At 34.9% G+C, this 16,001-nt stretch overlaps 1 protein-coding gene across 1 annotated transcript; it reads right to left on the bottom strand.

Annotated features, from left to right (window-relative positions):
* Positions 1-9,112: 9,112 nt before the first annotated feature.
* Positions 9,113-14,405, bottom strand: LOC127123377 (uncharacterized). Its single transcript, XM_051053597.1, has 3 exons — positions 14,174-14,405; positions 12,982-14,055; positions 9,113-9,231 (listed from the first exon to the last, which is right to left on the bottom strand). Exons 1-3 carry the CDS (start codon positions 14,403-14,405, stop codon positions 9,113-9,115), a joined length of 1,425 nt encoding a protein of 474 aa, XP_050909554.1.
* Between the last annotated feature and the right edge of the window lie 1,596 nt (positions 14,406-16,001).

The following is a 16,001-nucleotide window of genomic DNA, read 5'->3' as shown; positions in this document are numbered from 1 at the left end:
GCTCCATTCTAATTCATTCTCCACCACTTAAGGATCATGGCGCACAATACTAATTGTAGTTATTAAATGTATTAAATTTGATTAGGAAAATGCCACTTGACGTCGGATCAAGGGTTTTCTTATTTGATTATGAAATTTGGCTAATGCAACATGAATGCAAAGTAAACGACAAGAAAATAAAGGGTCTCATTGTAAGGTAGCCCAAGAGAAAGCCTTGTGTGGGGGAGGAGTGACCTAAGCTAAATAAAGGATAATGGTCTTACAAACATGTCCCCCTAAGGTGGTGTCATGATGTCATTCTTACAACCGGAAAGTAAGTACAGATGAAACCTAAAGTTCACAGAGTATCACAAAGGTAATGAAAAAGGCCCCCAAGCAAAGGTCCTAGGATGAGATCCTCTAAGTCCGAGTGGATTAAGTGAAATGAATTATTTTTAATCTTATAATTTTATCATGTTTTTGTTGTTTTCAAATGTAATGATAACAATCACTACGCCAAATAAGGGAAAAGAGGGCGCTTATTTTCGCCTATAACAGCGCTTTTAAGCGCCCTCTAAAGTGGCACTGGCATAGGTAAAGACAGCGCTTTGTTTTCCTGGAGAAAGCGCTGTCTAAAGTGGCCCTTTAAGGGCCACATTATAGTGCGCTTTCAGAAAAAAGCGCCCTCTGGAGTGGTCCATAAAGGGCCACCTTAGAGGGCGCTAAAGCGCCCTTTAAAGTTGTCAATGTAAAGTGTTTAGAGGGCGCTTTCTGGACAAAGCGCCCTCTAAAGTTGTCAATGTAAAGTGTTTAGAGGGCGCTTCCTACAGAAAGCGCCCTCTAAAGTGTTAGTTATTTTAAAAAAATTTGTTTGAAAAACAGTGGATATTTAATTGGGAACCTGTTCGCATGCTGCAAAAGTGTAAAATTCATATTGATTTCATCCTTTAATCCAATGTTATACACCATTAATCCATTGATATATACAACATGAATCCATTTATATACAACATTAATCCTCCATATATACAACATTAATATATGATTCTTTGATCAACAATATACAACAACATATTCATGATTTAGTAAAAGTACAACAACAATATACAACATATATACAACAACAGCATACAACAACAACATTCCATACATATATGTACAACAATATACAACCTAGCTATATGATTCTTTGATCAACAAGGAATTGACACAATTCATCCTTCATTTCATCCAAATGAGCTCTTGAGTAAGATTTGTATTCCTCAAAGTACTACAATTAAGAGAATAAAACACATTCATGATTTAGTAACAAATTAGATGAAATATCCGATAATATTAAAATAAACCCTAAGTTATTATTCCATACCATTTTTGGGATGTCTATACGATTCAACGCAATGATATCTCTCATAAATCTCAATACAAAAAATCCGCAATCGACCGAATTGTTTTGCTGAGGACACTACACAGAAAAACAAACAATATATATATAGTTAATTTCTTACAAACACTATTATAAGCAAAAAAACAAACACTATTATAAGCAAAAATAAGATACTTAATATATACCTGAACTCTGACCCAGGTAATGTCCTTCCTATTACGATAATTCTTTTTCGATCTAAATTTTAGTATTGCCCTAACAAAATAAAAACGTATATTGAGATCAATCTGACAGACATAATTAAATATACAAATACACACGAATATTTAGGAGAATTTCACTTACGCGTCAACCGTCTTCTTCATACTCGGATATTTACTCCAATCACCCGATAACGAATCGAGATAATACACCATTAGTCTCGAAAGATCCATAGCAACCAACACCCAGTGACCACTGTAAAATAAAACAAAAATTTAGATGCATGAAAATTTTCTACGTAAAAGATATACATAGATTAGAATGAAATTATTAGAAAGAAAATCTAACTCGTTGCCAGAATTAAACGATAAAAAATACAAACTGGGTGTAGTATTATCGTCGGCCGCCATGAATCTATCGACTAGTTCATTCTTTACGGATGTTGGATTTTTCGTTATAAACGTTGTGTTGATACGGGAAGCAGCAATAAAATTGAATCGGTTACACAATTCAGTTCCCCGCATCAATGTTACATACATATACCTTAAATAGAAACATAATAAACATTAGACTACTCATTGAAATGTGTAAATAAATTGTTCAACTAAGTAAATAATAGATTGATCGGAGTACCATATGTATGTATGAATGACAGCGATGCCCAATTCTTCGTGTTCAAAAAGTTGTTGCATGTCCTCCTTTGCAATTATTTCGGAATGAGCAATTCCGAAAACACCTTCATCAAAATCTATACTACCGATGGCGCCGTGCATAATATCGGACTCTTCCACCATTTTCTCAAGACGCATCATAATTTGAGATTTTGTCCCGGACGTCGTTGGAATATCCTTACCAGCTTTTTTCAACTTTTGACCGGGAACCTAAAAATTCATATAAGTTAAATCATGACTTTTTGTGATGCAACAGAATCGTTGCGTATATAATTCAATGGGTATATATATTTGTACCTCTTTTTGAGATGCAACCGACTCGATGCGTCTTGAAATCCCTTTACTAGCTTTATGTGTAGGTCTTGTAGGAGTCTAACATTACCGTGTAATAAGGATTGATTAAATATCATAATTGTAGCTGAATTGAAATGTGAATACTAAATATTCATAATCATTTAGAACATATATACCTCGGCATCTGGGAAAATTAGATCTGACGGCCATCCAACAAAGGATCCGACTGCATCTCGCATCAACGTTGTCTCTGAAACAACGTCAGGTAATGGTAGAAGCGCATCGGTATCTAATACAAGGTCAACCGAAACTTTCATATATCCCACCGGGAGGGTATTATGGTGAAGTAATTCACCCGAAGTGTTGTGCACTTTTCCCTTGCCAACTATGCGATAAGTTGGTGACGATAGATACAGCTGACAAGGTGTAATGCCCTAAACCAATAATAAATGTTATTGTTAACGTGTATATGTGTCAAGTAAAAAAGTGTTATTTTAATTTCATAATAACATATATAATTACCTCGGGAAATTTCGGTTGACAATTGATACTAGCTCGGTCACTAGTATCTTTTGCCTCGGAACCGCACCTTTCCTCTCTATACCTTGCATTCTCCTTTTGCAGTTCGAGTACTTGTGCCCTTAACTCCGCCAAGGTCTCCATCACCTCTTTGTTGGTAGGATTTTTTGTTTTTGGTTTTTTATAAAATGACGACGGAGTCACACCAAAACCCTTACCCCTCACACGACCGGAATACTCAGGAACATTTAGTACTCGACTAAGTACGCTCCTGCAATCCTGGACCTCGGTTGAAGGTAAGGTTTGGGATAAAGTCTCCTGAAATATTATTAGAGGAGATTAAAAATGAATTATATGTCTAACAAAATTTTCGATATAATTAAAGAAATAATGTTACATATACTTACACATTCGTCATAAACATTTTGAACCGCTTCAACGATAACCCCATCCTTCCCAACCCGAGCAGCCTTCCACAGTACGTGCTCCGGAAGAGATGTTGCGTCACTTTTCTCCTCGGCTAGCTACAAATTGAATCAGATTATAAGATCATCAATTATAACATATTGTGACAATGTATAAGCTCATAGCATTTGAATATACTCACAATTCTTTGTTGTAACCGTGCATATCCCGTACGCCCTTTTTTGTACGGATACGCGGGTTTTGATGCCCTTTTCCGATTTTTGTCGCTTACTTCCTGGATAAAAAAGTTTAAGGCATATTAGAACCAAGTAACTTAACAATTGTATAATACCATAATTAATAGACATTACATGGAATTTTTCGTTTCTTCGTTTGGCGACAAAGTTATCCCATTCTTCGGCTGAAATAATCTCCGCATACTTCATTGGTCGTTCTGCTTCAACAAAGTTTCCTTCCTCATCCTTAAGAAATTTGTTGGACAAAAAGGATCGAAATCCTCGGAGTCTTTTTCCAGCCAATTGAATACAATATTTTTGCCGGCTTTCATCGATGTGAAAGGATCTCTAAAAAACATACAAATGGAGTGTGTTATTATAAGTAATATTATAACAATATATGGTCCACAAATAGTCAACAAAAAAAACATATAATAATATATGGTAAGTACCTGTATCTCGGACCATATTTTTTCTTTGCCAACCTTCAATTCCGGACTTCTCCAATTATCACAGGTAATCGGAATATGTTGTCGAACAAGGGAACCAATGTAACTTGCCAACATTGAACCGTTAGGCTCAATTAGTTGGTCTTCAGCACTCCAATGTACTTCGAATTTTTCACCCTTGTCTCTTGCACGAATGATTGACTTCATAACAGTCAATCCTCGTTTGATTTCTTTTTCAACATTGTTACGTGATCCACTCGCGTCATGGGTATCGTCTTGGTTAGCCATTTTATCTGTAATATAGAAATGATTCAATAAGACCCAAGTAAGACAATGACCATATTCGTGAAGCTACACAAAAAACACATTCATATACCATCCATTTCTCTCATGTTACAACAATCTAAACTCTCTCTTTTTTTCATCATTATTGAATACAAACTCACACACACCTACTGCATACAAAAGACCAATGCAAACTTATGGTGTTTGGAACATGAACAAACTTGCATCCATAATCATCAAACTTCCAAGCACAAGCTCAAACACACTCCAAATGACATCAGTTTTCAATCAGAAATAAAAAAACCTTACAACAAGGTGCTCATGAACACCATATAGTGCTCGTTTGCCCTAAACAACATTAATCAACATAATGCACAAAATGTAAAACTCAGTTTAGAAAATGCCCTAATCAAACACCTGAAGAAAGTGAACGGTAACGATGGAGAAGAGAAATACCTTCAAGGTGACGGTAACGATGGAGAAGAAAGTGAACAGCGACGGTGGACGCAGATAACTCAGTGAACGTGAACGCAGCAGCAGAAAGAGGCGACGACGACGACGATGGTGAGGGAGGGAGAACGAACGGAGGACGAGAGTAATCGCAGTAGAGAGTAATCGCAGTAGAGAGAAAACCCAGTTACGTAAATGAAATGGCATATAGAGAGGGAAAATAAAGAGACATGCAGTATATATGTTATAATTTTAATGTTTAATAAAGGGGACCTTAGAGGGCGCTTGTGTAAAAAAAGCGCCCTCTAAAGGGGGCCTAAGAGGGCGCTTCTAAAAGCGCTCTCTAAGGCTTTCCAAAAGCGCCTTATAAACTGGAAATGTACATGGACTTAGAGAGCGCTTTTTTAAAAGCGCCCTCTAAGGGTACCCTTAGAGGGCGCTTTCATAAACGCGTCCTCTATTGGTGTCCCTCCATTTCCTCATTATTTTTTCGCTTCACTTTAGAGGACGCTTTGTTACAAAAGCGCCCTCTAAAGTGCGCTGTCTATTCCTCCTTATTTTTCTCTTCACTTTAGAGTGCGCTTCTTTAAGAAAGCGCCCTCTAAGGTGCGCTGTCTATTCCAGTTTTTGGCGTAGTGAATCAAATAAAGACAAATAAATAAACAATGCACGATGAAGTTTATACAATGAATATGGTGATGATGGGTACTTAAGTGTAAATGACATGAAAGGTAAATAATAATGAATATAACAATGATAATAACAATAACAAAAGGTTAATTGTAATCAAAAGTTAGTAGAGTTAGGTTAAGTTAGAATTATGAATAATGGACCAACACTTTAGGATTATCTATCCTTAGGTCAATAGATTCAAAATATGTCGCATCAGAGGATAACTTATCACTGATGCAAAGTATGGAATATGATCAATGGATCAACTTACCATAGATTTGTAATAATGAAAGTTGTTCAACCCCAAGTCCATCTATCAATAGATTGACAAAAGGAAGACTATAACAAACCCAAGGTTGAAAGATTATGATTGATTAAGTTGTTAAGTAGGCAAGTTATAAGATCAAAGTACAATCTTAACAAGGTAATAAGAGTTAGCATATGGTATAAACAAGTAAGTATAAGAGGTTAATGGGTTAGTATGAACCAAAATAAATAACAATGTACCAGATGGAATCACAAGTAAACATATGTACAAGTAAGACTTCATCCATAAGTCAAATAGCCCAAGTTATTTGAAATAGGGGTAACCTATCCATGCTTCAAAGTACCATGGATGAACACTTGATCATCCAGTGGTGGGATTGAAGTATGGAAGGTTTAATCAACCCTAAACCAAACAAATCATGACCTAGGTGGATTTCACTAGTCCATAAGTTCAAGACTCCATAAGTCCCTAAAAAAATACCCAAATGACTTGAAATAAGACAAAATCAAATACTAGAGGAAAACATAATGGGGGTCAATGTTGGACATTTTTTTAGAATAAATAAAATAAGTGACATAAAAAATAAAAATAAAATGGAAGTAAAAGGTGAAAATAAATAAATAAAATAAAACAAATGAAAAAAGAAATAAAGGATTCGCACACGCCGGGGGTTAAACCTCTGACCTTGGGGTCATGGGGGGATCAACCCCCTCTCCCACTGGGCCAATGGCTCGGTGGTGTTAACAAACACACCGAAGTGAATAAATAATAAAAACAAAGTAAAAAATGGATGTGCACGCCGAAAGGCCAATCAGAACACGACACGATTTATTTTCAAATTCAAATCTCGCGCGAAGAAACGAATTTGGTGTCGACACGATTTAACCTTGGAATTTTGAAAATAAAAATTTGGAAATACACGTTTTCAACTACATTTTTTTATGGAATCACATTGCACAATCATAAACAAACCGTACTTCACACTCATGAGTCATTAATTGGCTTTGAGTGTGGAGTATTCTGCCACGAACCAGAAGAATGAACTTAACCTAATATAAAAATTAAATTCTAAATATTGAGTAATCAAAGTTGGAAACTTAGGGGAAATGATCAGAAGATCATTTCGAGTTGAATGGTAACTTGTTTGATGATGGGGATGAAGCAAACTACCTGATCAGAAACAACTTAGGGAGGTTTTCTGATGACTTGGCTTAGCTTAGATGAAGCTTGGGGAAGGCGAGTTAAGAGTTTGAAAAGCTTGAATGAAGGTTAGTGATGGTTTCTGGATGGTTGTTTGGAGTTAAAACACTTTGAAACTCAAAAGTGCAATCTCTGTTTCGGATGGTTCAGCTCGAATGTTCAGCAGAGGTTTGAGGGGCTTTCATGCTTGAAAAATGAATGGGACACCTTCAACTATTTATAGGGAAGGTGTCTGGATGGTTTTGGAGGGAGAATGTGAAGGTTTACTTAGAAAAGGGAAGTGGCTCAAAGCATGGTTGAGGTTGGATCATGGGTGACAAATGTGGTTGTTGTCTGAGCTTGCTTGTACCTCATACTACTTTGCTTTAGTCCTTAGCATCGATCTGGAACAGACAAGAGCAAAGAGATAGTCTGCTATGGATTTTGCTTTTTTCCATTTTAGGAAAAATCTAAATTTTGCACATGGAATCGATTTTGGAATTATGATGAGCTTTGGCATCCAAGTTGACTTCCTTCTACATCACACTACCATATGCAAAGTGTTTGGGGACCATTGGGATCAGAAGGAATTGATTTGGTGACTTGGTGTATCCATTTTCAAATTCCGACTGGTTATAATCTGGCTTGCACATCAGGATGAAACCCCATGTTTGAAGCAAGGCCAAATGAAATTGGCTCGTGTATTTTGTCTCAATTTTGGGCGATTTTCTCCTTGACATGTACTTGATTGAATGCAAAAGGAACCAGGTCAAAAGGGTTTATGGTTTGTAAATGGCAATGTGTCAAAGTAGTGGTCATTACATGATTTTAGGGCATGGTAGCCATGTCGGACCAGCTTGGTCAATAGCAAAATTGAATCCCTTCCTCAATGAATTAGGTCTTGGAGAGGAATTTATTTAGGAAATTTGGCTCGAAGAAGAATTGAAAAATCTTGAGAAATGAGAAAGTTATGGTCTTTGGAACTTCCCATTGGCCATTCTTGCCAAAATGCAACCAACCAACATGACCTAAAAATGGGATTTTGTGATTTCTTGATCTCCAAGGCACAATGGTGGATGGTTTGAGTTAATATAATCATGACATGACGGGAAATAATATTTGGACCTTTGTGGGATGATTTTAGGTCAAATTGATGGATGGATCAAAACATTGAAAGTTGAAAAATCATGAACAAACCAACTACTTGTAACATGGATTGAATGGGTGTTTAAATGATGGATCTTGGTTGTAATGGACATAAAATAATTTTGGATGAATGTTAGGGTTATTGGATGATAAAAAAATGAGCAAGGTCAATGATTGAAGGATCCCTAAATTAGGGTTTCTTGAGCCATAAGTTTCATCAAGAACCAAAGTCAGATGAATTAGGGTTTGGTGATGCAAGGGTCAAGTTGAGATGTTTAAAAGGTGTGGGGAATAAATAAACTTTGGATTTAAGGGGTCCTCAATAGCAATGGTCAAAATCCATAGTGGACTGTGACTTGTACAAGCCAACGAAGGGTTAAGAACTAGGGTCTGGTCCTTGGGTGACCAGATGAATCTTGAATCTTCTTCAAAGGGGACTCACCACCAAAATTGGGTTTAGGGAGTGAGTGAGGTGTTTTGAGTGATTTTGTAAGCTTTGTGGGAGTGCTTAAGGATGATATTACGGTTAAGGTGGATTGGGCACACCTTAACATGGCCTGAGGAGTTTGATTCTTCACAAATGAATCTCATGCCCTGAGCTTTTGGATTATTGATAGTCATTAAGTACAAATACATATGAGATGACATGTATGGGATGTATGCTTAGGGTTTAGGGCTTAAGAAAGTGATATGGGGGTAGGGTAAATTTAAGGGTATGACACATAGCAAATGAGACAATAATGGGGAATTGTCTTCTTATAAGTTTGAATGGCCAATGTGATTAAGAAGGTGAAAAAGACATTATTGGGATGTAAATGGTGTTTCCAATATTTGTACCTGATATAATCTTAGCTTCGATGACATGATTTGATAGCCTTGTAATAATCAATCTTGTACCATTGCACAAACCTTTAGATTGATCTAAATTTCGTATTAACATTATAGTTCATCAAACCTTTAGTTTCATGAAATGATTAGGAAATCAAGAAGTTTTCAAACAGCTTAAGAGTTCTGGTGTAATGTTCGTAAGCATCATTGTCATTAACTTCCGATCTATCAATGGAATCACTACTTAAAAACTCTTTAGCTTCACCTGAAAAAAGTAGATAGTGTGTTAACAACAACATATGAGAATTCATAATATGTAGTGAAAAAAATGTGTTTAAAAAATAGTCACCTGGAAGAAGTTTTATGATGTAATAATTGAAGGAGAATTGCGGTCCAAAACGCAGCGGAAATTAAAATTTTCTCCTTTAGAGATCCTTACGAATGGTCATGATCAGTGATAGAATATTTACCTCTTGTGACGACTGAAACCTTTGGTGCAGATCTCTTGTGACAATTAAAACCTTTGATGCAGATCCACGGAGCGATCACGAACGTTGAACGATGACAACGTCTCTACTCAGTCCACACGAACGGGTTCCTTCAATCTCAGTGCTAGCTGGTACGAATGAAGGCTTTGAGTGAGAGAGAGAGAGAGGGTGAAAACAAAAAGAATGCAACCGCAAAAAAAAATTTTTGCTTCTGCACAAGGGTTCTATTTATAGAACCACTTGTGTGGGCTTCAAGCTAAAAGCCCACTTAAGTGTATTCTGGCCCATATCTTATAATATGTCCAAAATCACTTAAGCTCATGGTACCTTACCATATTTCGTATTCTACTCAAGTACACCGTACCTTACGATGTTCTATAACTCACTTAAGGGCACCGTACCTTACGGTATTCCTTAGTTACTCTATCTCTCATCAATCTGTCCTTTGTGTGTGACCCTGTAGGTTTTCGTGACGTTGGCAATTATACTAAATCACGCATTTAACATAATAAACAGTGAGCGGTATCTAGCAACACATCACTGCTACCCAAGACACGAAAATGTCAAGTGATCTGACAATTCCTTCTGTGATAATAATTATGTGTATAATTACCCTTTTGCCCTTATGTCTATATTGAACACAAGGCATAGACCGTGTCATCCTTGTCCAGTTCAATATTGGGCCCATAGACATTTATCCTGTTATGCAGGATGGGGAAATTCCATCTAGGTCACTCATGTCCCTTAGCATGCTTTGTGGAGTACCCATCAACTGTCTTTATGGTTATCCAGTTACGGACAACGTTGGATCAGCAATAAAGCACTCGACTCTACATCTAGGATCCATAGTGGTTTCAGGTCGAAGAGTGGAATACACTATTATCACCATGAGAATAACTTATGACACTTTGCATAACTTTCTATATAGTATTCTCATAGCGGGTCAATCCGGTATAAATATTACTCTTAATATTCATACCTATGTTTAAGACTTGATAACTCTTTATCCATGATCCATGAGATGTGATCATCAGTCTACAAACATAATAGTCTTAATGCTTTAATGTTATCCCACTTCACACTAAAGCTCGACTACGGATACTTTAGGAATAGTGTCCTTATGTTTAATGTGTTCTCATGATTAAGTCACACTTAATACATCAAACGGACTATCTACTCCAGGGACTTTATTAATCAACCATAATAAAGAAAATGCCTTTTATTATTAATAAATAATTCGATACAAGTACCAAAAAGTATTGGCCTCTAGGGCTTACACCAACAATAATTTATTTCATCAACAATCTCAATAGCTGATGCTAAAATAACTCTACTTTGTAGAAAATTTGTATTTGTGTAATTTTGAAGGAGATTTGGGTAAGTAGTTGTAACAATTTTATCAATGGGGTCTATGTAATCTGTAAGAAGTAACTCCGGTGGAATTTTAATTTTTGCATAACCATCATTTGGTTCAGAAATTTGACCATCCCTACTTTTAAAATCCAATCAGAGAACAATTGAATATTTGATGCATTAGAAGAGTTGGACCTAGTTTGTAAACACATATTTTTTGTTAGTTTTAGTATCTTGCAATGATCCCAGATGTAGGAAGCATTAATGGTTGAATGCACAATATCAAACCTTGTTCCTCTTGGTACGACGGGTAATATTTGTCAAAAATCATCACCAAAAACCACAACTTTGCCTCCAAAAATTGTCTCACATTCCACATTGTCATGGCCAATAATATCTTTCAAGGACTTGTCAAGAGATTCAAAATAAAATTTATTTGCCATAGGTGCCTCATCCCATATAATCAACTTTGTTATTTGCAAAAGGCCAACAAGGTCAGATTTTTTTCTCAATGTTACAAATGGATGATTCTATGCATGGTACAGGTATCTTGAATCTTGAATGGGTCGTTCTACCTCTTGGTAAAAGTAGACTTGCGATTCCACTTAACGCGACATTTAGAACAATATCTTGCTTAGAACGTAAAGTTGCTGAAAGTGTGTTCCACATGAAAATATTTCCAGTTCCCCCATAACCGTATACAAAAACACACCTCCTTTCTGGTTAATGACAACTTGCATGATCTCTTTAAAAATACTGAGTTGTTCTTCTGTGTAAATTGGGGGAAAATATATATTTAGTTTTGAAATGAATATGAATACCAAAATCAAAATCAAAATGAAAACAACAATGCAGTCATTAATAATGTTTATGATGTAACGAAAATCAAAACAACAACACATTTAGTCTAAAATATGTTGATGATGCAAGGAATTTAATAAATTTATAAAACCAAAATCAAAACAGCAATGCATTCATTAATTAAGTTATGTAGAAACCAATATTTGATTTATGTAGTTTTATCATGATATACATGAAATTTAATTGAAATACACTGACAGTGTAAAAGAATTTTACAGCGTCAGTTAATCATAGACGTTCGATATTGGAATAAGTTTAATTTTTATTTTAAAATCCTATAAAATAATGCAAACAGGTGATGGTAATGAATCGATAATGTAAAATATTTTACAATTGACAATGTAAAGTAATTAATTTCATATACATGACAACAAAATAATACATATAGTAGCATAGCAATGGATGCATAAGTTATATAAGATTTATATAGTTTTATCAATATATATATATATATATATATATATATATATATATATATATATATATATATATATATATATATATATATATATATATATATATATATATATATATATATATATATGACATGCATAGCAATGAAATCAGATAATAAGTATATGACATGCATAGCAATGAAATCATTTAATAAGTGAAGTAGAAGTAGTAAAAAAGTGAAATGGCAATATAAAAAACTAATATATTTAACATCAATGATTTAAACAAAATAATGTATAGTGCAGCCGTACATGTTAAATGTTAGTGCAGCTCATTTAGAAATTTGATATCTCATTACCGGTATGAATTGTTGGATAAATAAATAGTAAATTTTAAATGTTAATGCCGACATAAATTGTTAGTATATCTATTTAAAATATGATATACGATAGTGAAATATGGAAAAAAAATCAATACTTGTTAAAGATTGAAACAAATCTTGAAATAATAGTTTTTAAGTTAGAAATATCATATTGGCATTCATCATATATTAGACGATTATCTAGAAAATCAAGGACATAATCATTTGGATACGGCATAGGATTAAACTCTTTCAAGCTCTTCCTATTTTCTTGAAGTTTCTTTTCAATTTCAATCAAAGTAAGTTGTTGGATCTCTTAGTCAGACAATGATAATTCTACAAGAAATTGTCTTAGATATGTTAATAGATAGGAGATGTACAGATAATAGCAATAGAAGATGAAGATAATGTAAGCTAACCTGGATTATGTGATAATCTCCTTTGTTCATACAGAATTCCACCCGATAAGTATATCCAAGTGTTACGCCATACATAATCAGGTCAATTCATTGGAGCAGAAATCAACATTATAAAAAGAGTTTTCGAAGAAATATACTGGAACCCCAGTTGTATGCCTCTTTGGTTGCTGTTTTGAACTCTTTGTCATGTTGTAGAAACTCCATTGCAAAACATGCTTCTCGGAAACTTGCATGTGTAAACCCATCAACAATTTTGAGATCATCATAAGTTGTAGGGCCTTTCTTCACAGTCAATAACATCCTTATATAATACAGTTCCCCCGTTGTAGGAGGGACCCAAATTAACCGACCAATAGTGTACCCTCTTTTTCTAGGTTTCCAACATCTTTGTTTCTTAACATAAACAAACATCGACACAAATTGTCCATATGTCAAAAGTCTAGCTTCCTCATAATCTATGTTAGCCAAAAACCATGAAGTAAACATAGATTCAGTGGCACTTGCCTTTAAAAGGACATTTCCAATTTGTTCAAAGTCTTTGTAGTATACGAAGTTCTCACCTTCCATGTGAAAAAACAATCTTTCCACTGTCGATTTTCTTCCATGAATAGAATAAGAAAATATTCTCCAACAAGCTTCGCTCGAAGAAACACATCTACAATCTAGGTATTGTTTGATTTCGTCAACATTTTCATCGCCTGCACTTTTAATTGGAATAATAACAACTGATATTCTATCAGAATCCTTGTTAATGTATTTAAACAGATATTTAATAGAAGTATTATGATTGCACCACTTCATATTGATGTGTGTTTCACATTTCATAAGAAAACTTGGGTTGTGGGGCATAACATGACCGCGATGGAGTTTGATTCCATTCTTCTCAATCGTATAGCCATTATCTCGTCTTATATAAACCAGATAGTCTCCTTGATCAACAACGGTAACATCTTGAAATTTCTTGGGAAAATACTTAGAACACTTCCCATCCTTCATGCACGGGAATTTTGGATTTTCCATCCCACAAGGTCCGTGTACCATATGGGTCTTCACAAGATTATACAACTTTGGTTGTTTCAAAGGATCTAGAATCTCAGCAGATATAATCTTGTCAATATCAGATGGTTCAGGGTAATTATTTGACAGATGCAAGAAAATAAGGATGTGTGCATATGGAAACCCTCTCTTCTGAAATTCAATAGTGTACATATCTAAAATTGTAAATCAGAAATTAATAGAAAGATTTTATTTAGAAACATGTCATTCCAATAATTCCTCGTAGCTTAAATGATGAAAAATATGAAAGAAGAGTAAATAAGATGAACTTACATGCAAGTACTTTTCCCAAAAAACCTTTCTTAGTCACGTCTGTAAAGAGGTTATCAAACTTCATCTTAAAAACCCTAGCAATGATATTTGGTCTATCTTGTGGCTTGAGTTTTAAAGGATTACGAGCTCTTTGAATTTCGGTCCAATTTGGGTTGCATGTGAATGTTATAAATAGATCTGGGAAGCCGACCTTACTATAAATTTCCATGCCATCATAGTATGTTTGATTCATGAATCTCCGACTTCCCACATAAGAAGATGGTAATACGACTCTCTTTCCTGTTATTGAACCTGGATTTCGAATTTGGTCTCCCTCTTCATTAAGACTTTGATACTTTGAGACTCTAAGTTTAGATTGGTTGTTTCAGAGCCACTTTAATATCTCTCCCTCAAGCATGGTGTAGCCATCAACCAAAAATTGTTGAAACAATCTCCTACACGATAAAAGAGTTTTACCCTTATAAGATCTGGTTTGAATTTGAAATTCCAACCACTCTCGAATAGTAAGTTTGTTTCTTAGATTATCATCGAATATGTCAAGATCTCGGTGGGCAACATTTGGTCTATAACCATCTTATCCATAAGGAAATATCAAGGATATTGGTAATCCAAGTAGCTAGCATGAAACTCATCAATACGTTTAAGTTTTCCCCTTGTCTTTGCATGATAATGTCCCTTTCATCCGCAATGTCAACTGGTGGATGTATTTGTTATCCGCAAGTATACGGAACACATCAAAGTAATACAAAAGATTATCGTTCCTACAGAGACCAAATTGTCAATCCTTCTATTTTTATTGTTACGGTGTTTATCTAAGGCAAATCAAATGAGTAGGTTCACATACACAGAAAAGGAAATAATGAAGTAAATAAATTCAGATAACAAATACAGGCTCAGATGTAATTTATATTAGTTAGGAAATACTCCAATTGTTTCTAAATAGATCTACTTATGGGGCAATATTTTCTACTTTAAGAAGAATCAATTTAATAGGAATTGTCGCTTTCGCGTATTCAGAACCGAGTTTACTCTCTAATTAATGCCCTTCATTGTCACTTATGAAGGGTGCTCGTTGCGTTAAAGTAGTAAACCTATTTTTAAGAAATTAATTCTTGACTTAGTTAAAAAGTGATTTTGATTTGGAAAGTTTAACTTAAAAGAGATCCATGGCTTTCGCTCAAGGATCCGGATTTTAAACCTACAAACGCGTCCGAAAATAGTTTCAAAATCGTTTTCTAATAGTGTTAAAAAATCCTAATTAACCGGACAGAGTGCTTTCGCTAATTTTGACCAGTTAAAACTAACCAAGTTTATCTTTAAGAGTTGGACGACTTTCGATCTTACCCAACTATATCTCGACTCTAATTTCGTAGTTACCGAACAAAATAAGTACTGAAAACTTGTGTTAAAACCAAAACAGCCCCTAAAGCATTCCTATAGATACAAATTATGGAGTATCATCTTAACGGAGATCCTTATATCCTAACCTTTAAAGATTTAGCCAGACATGGAAATAGAAATCAACATAGCAGAATTAATCATGTTTAAAAGAATAGACAAATAAAATGTGCAAGTTAATAAGCGAATAGGTAAAAGCAAGACAGATAAATAAATAAAGTAAAGCATGCAAGATAAATAAAATGTAAATGCAAATAAACTTGAATAAGAAACCTGCTCCAAATCGGAGACTTTAATCTGGTACACTAGAAAGTAAACTTGACTGCAAAGTAAAGACTGGAAATTAAAATGGCGGCAAGATTGTTTGTATAATGCTCCAGCCTAACTACAACTCAAGTGAGATAACCCCCCGATGTGACAGATTAACTCT

The sequence above is a fragment of the Lathyrus oleraceus genome, chromosome 2 (genome assembly GCF_024323335.1).
Source record: "Lathyrus oleraceus cultivar Zhongwan6 chromosome 2, CAAS_Psat_ZW6_1.0, whole genome shotgun sequence".
Classification (NCBI taxonomy): domain Eukaryota; kingdom Viridiplantae; phylum Streptophyta; class Magnoliopsida; order Fabales; family Fabaceae; genus Lathyrus; species Lathyrus oleraceus.
Note: the sequence above shows the minus strand (reverse complement) of the source record. Positions and strands in the feature narration are given on the sequence as shown.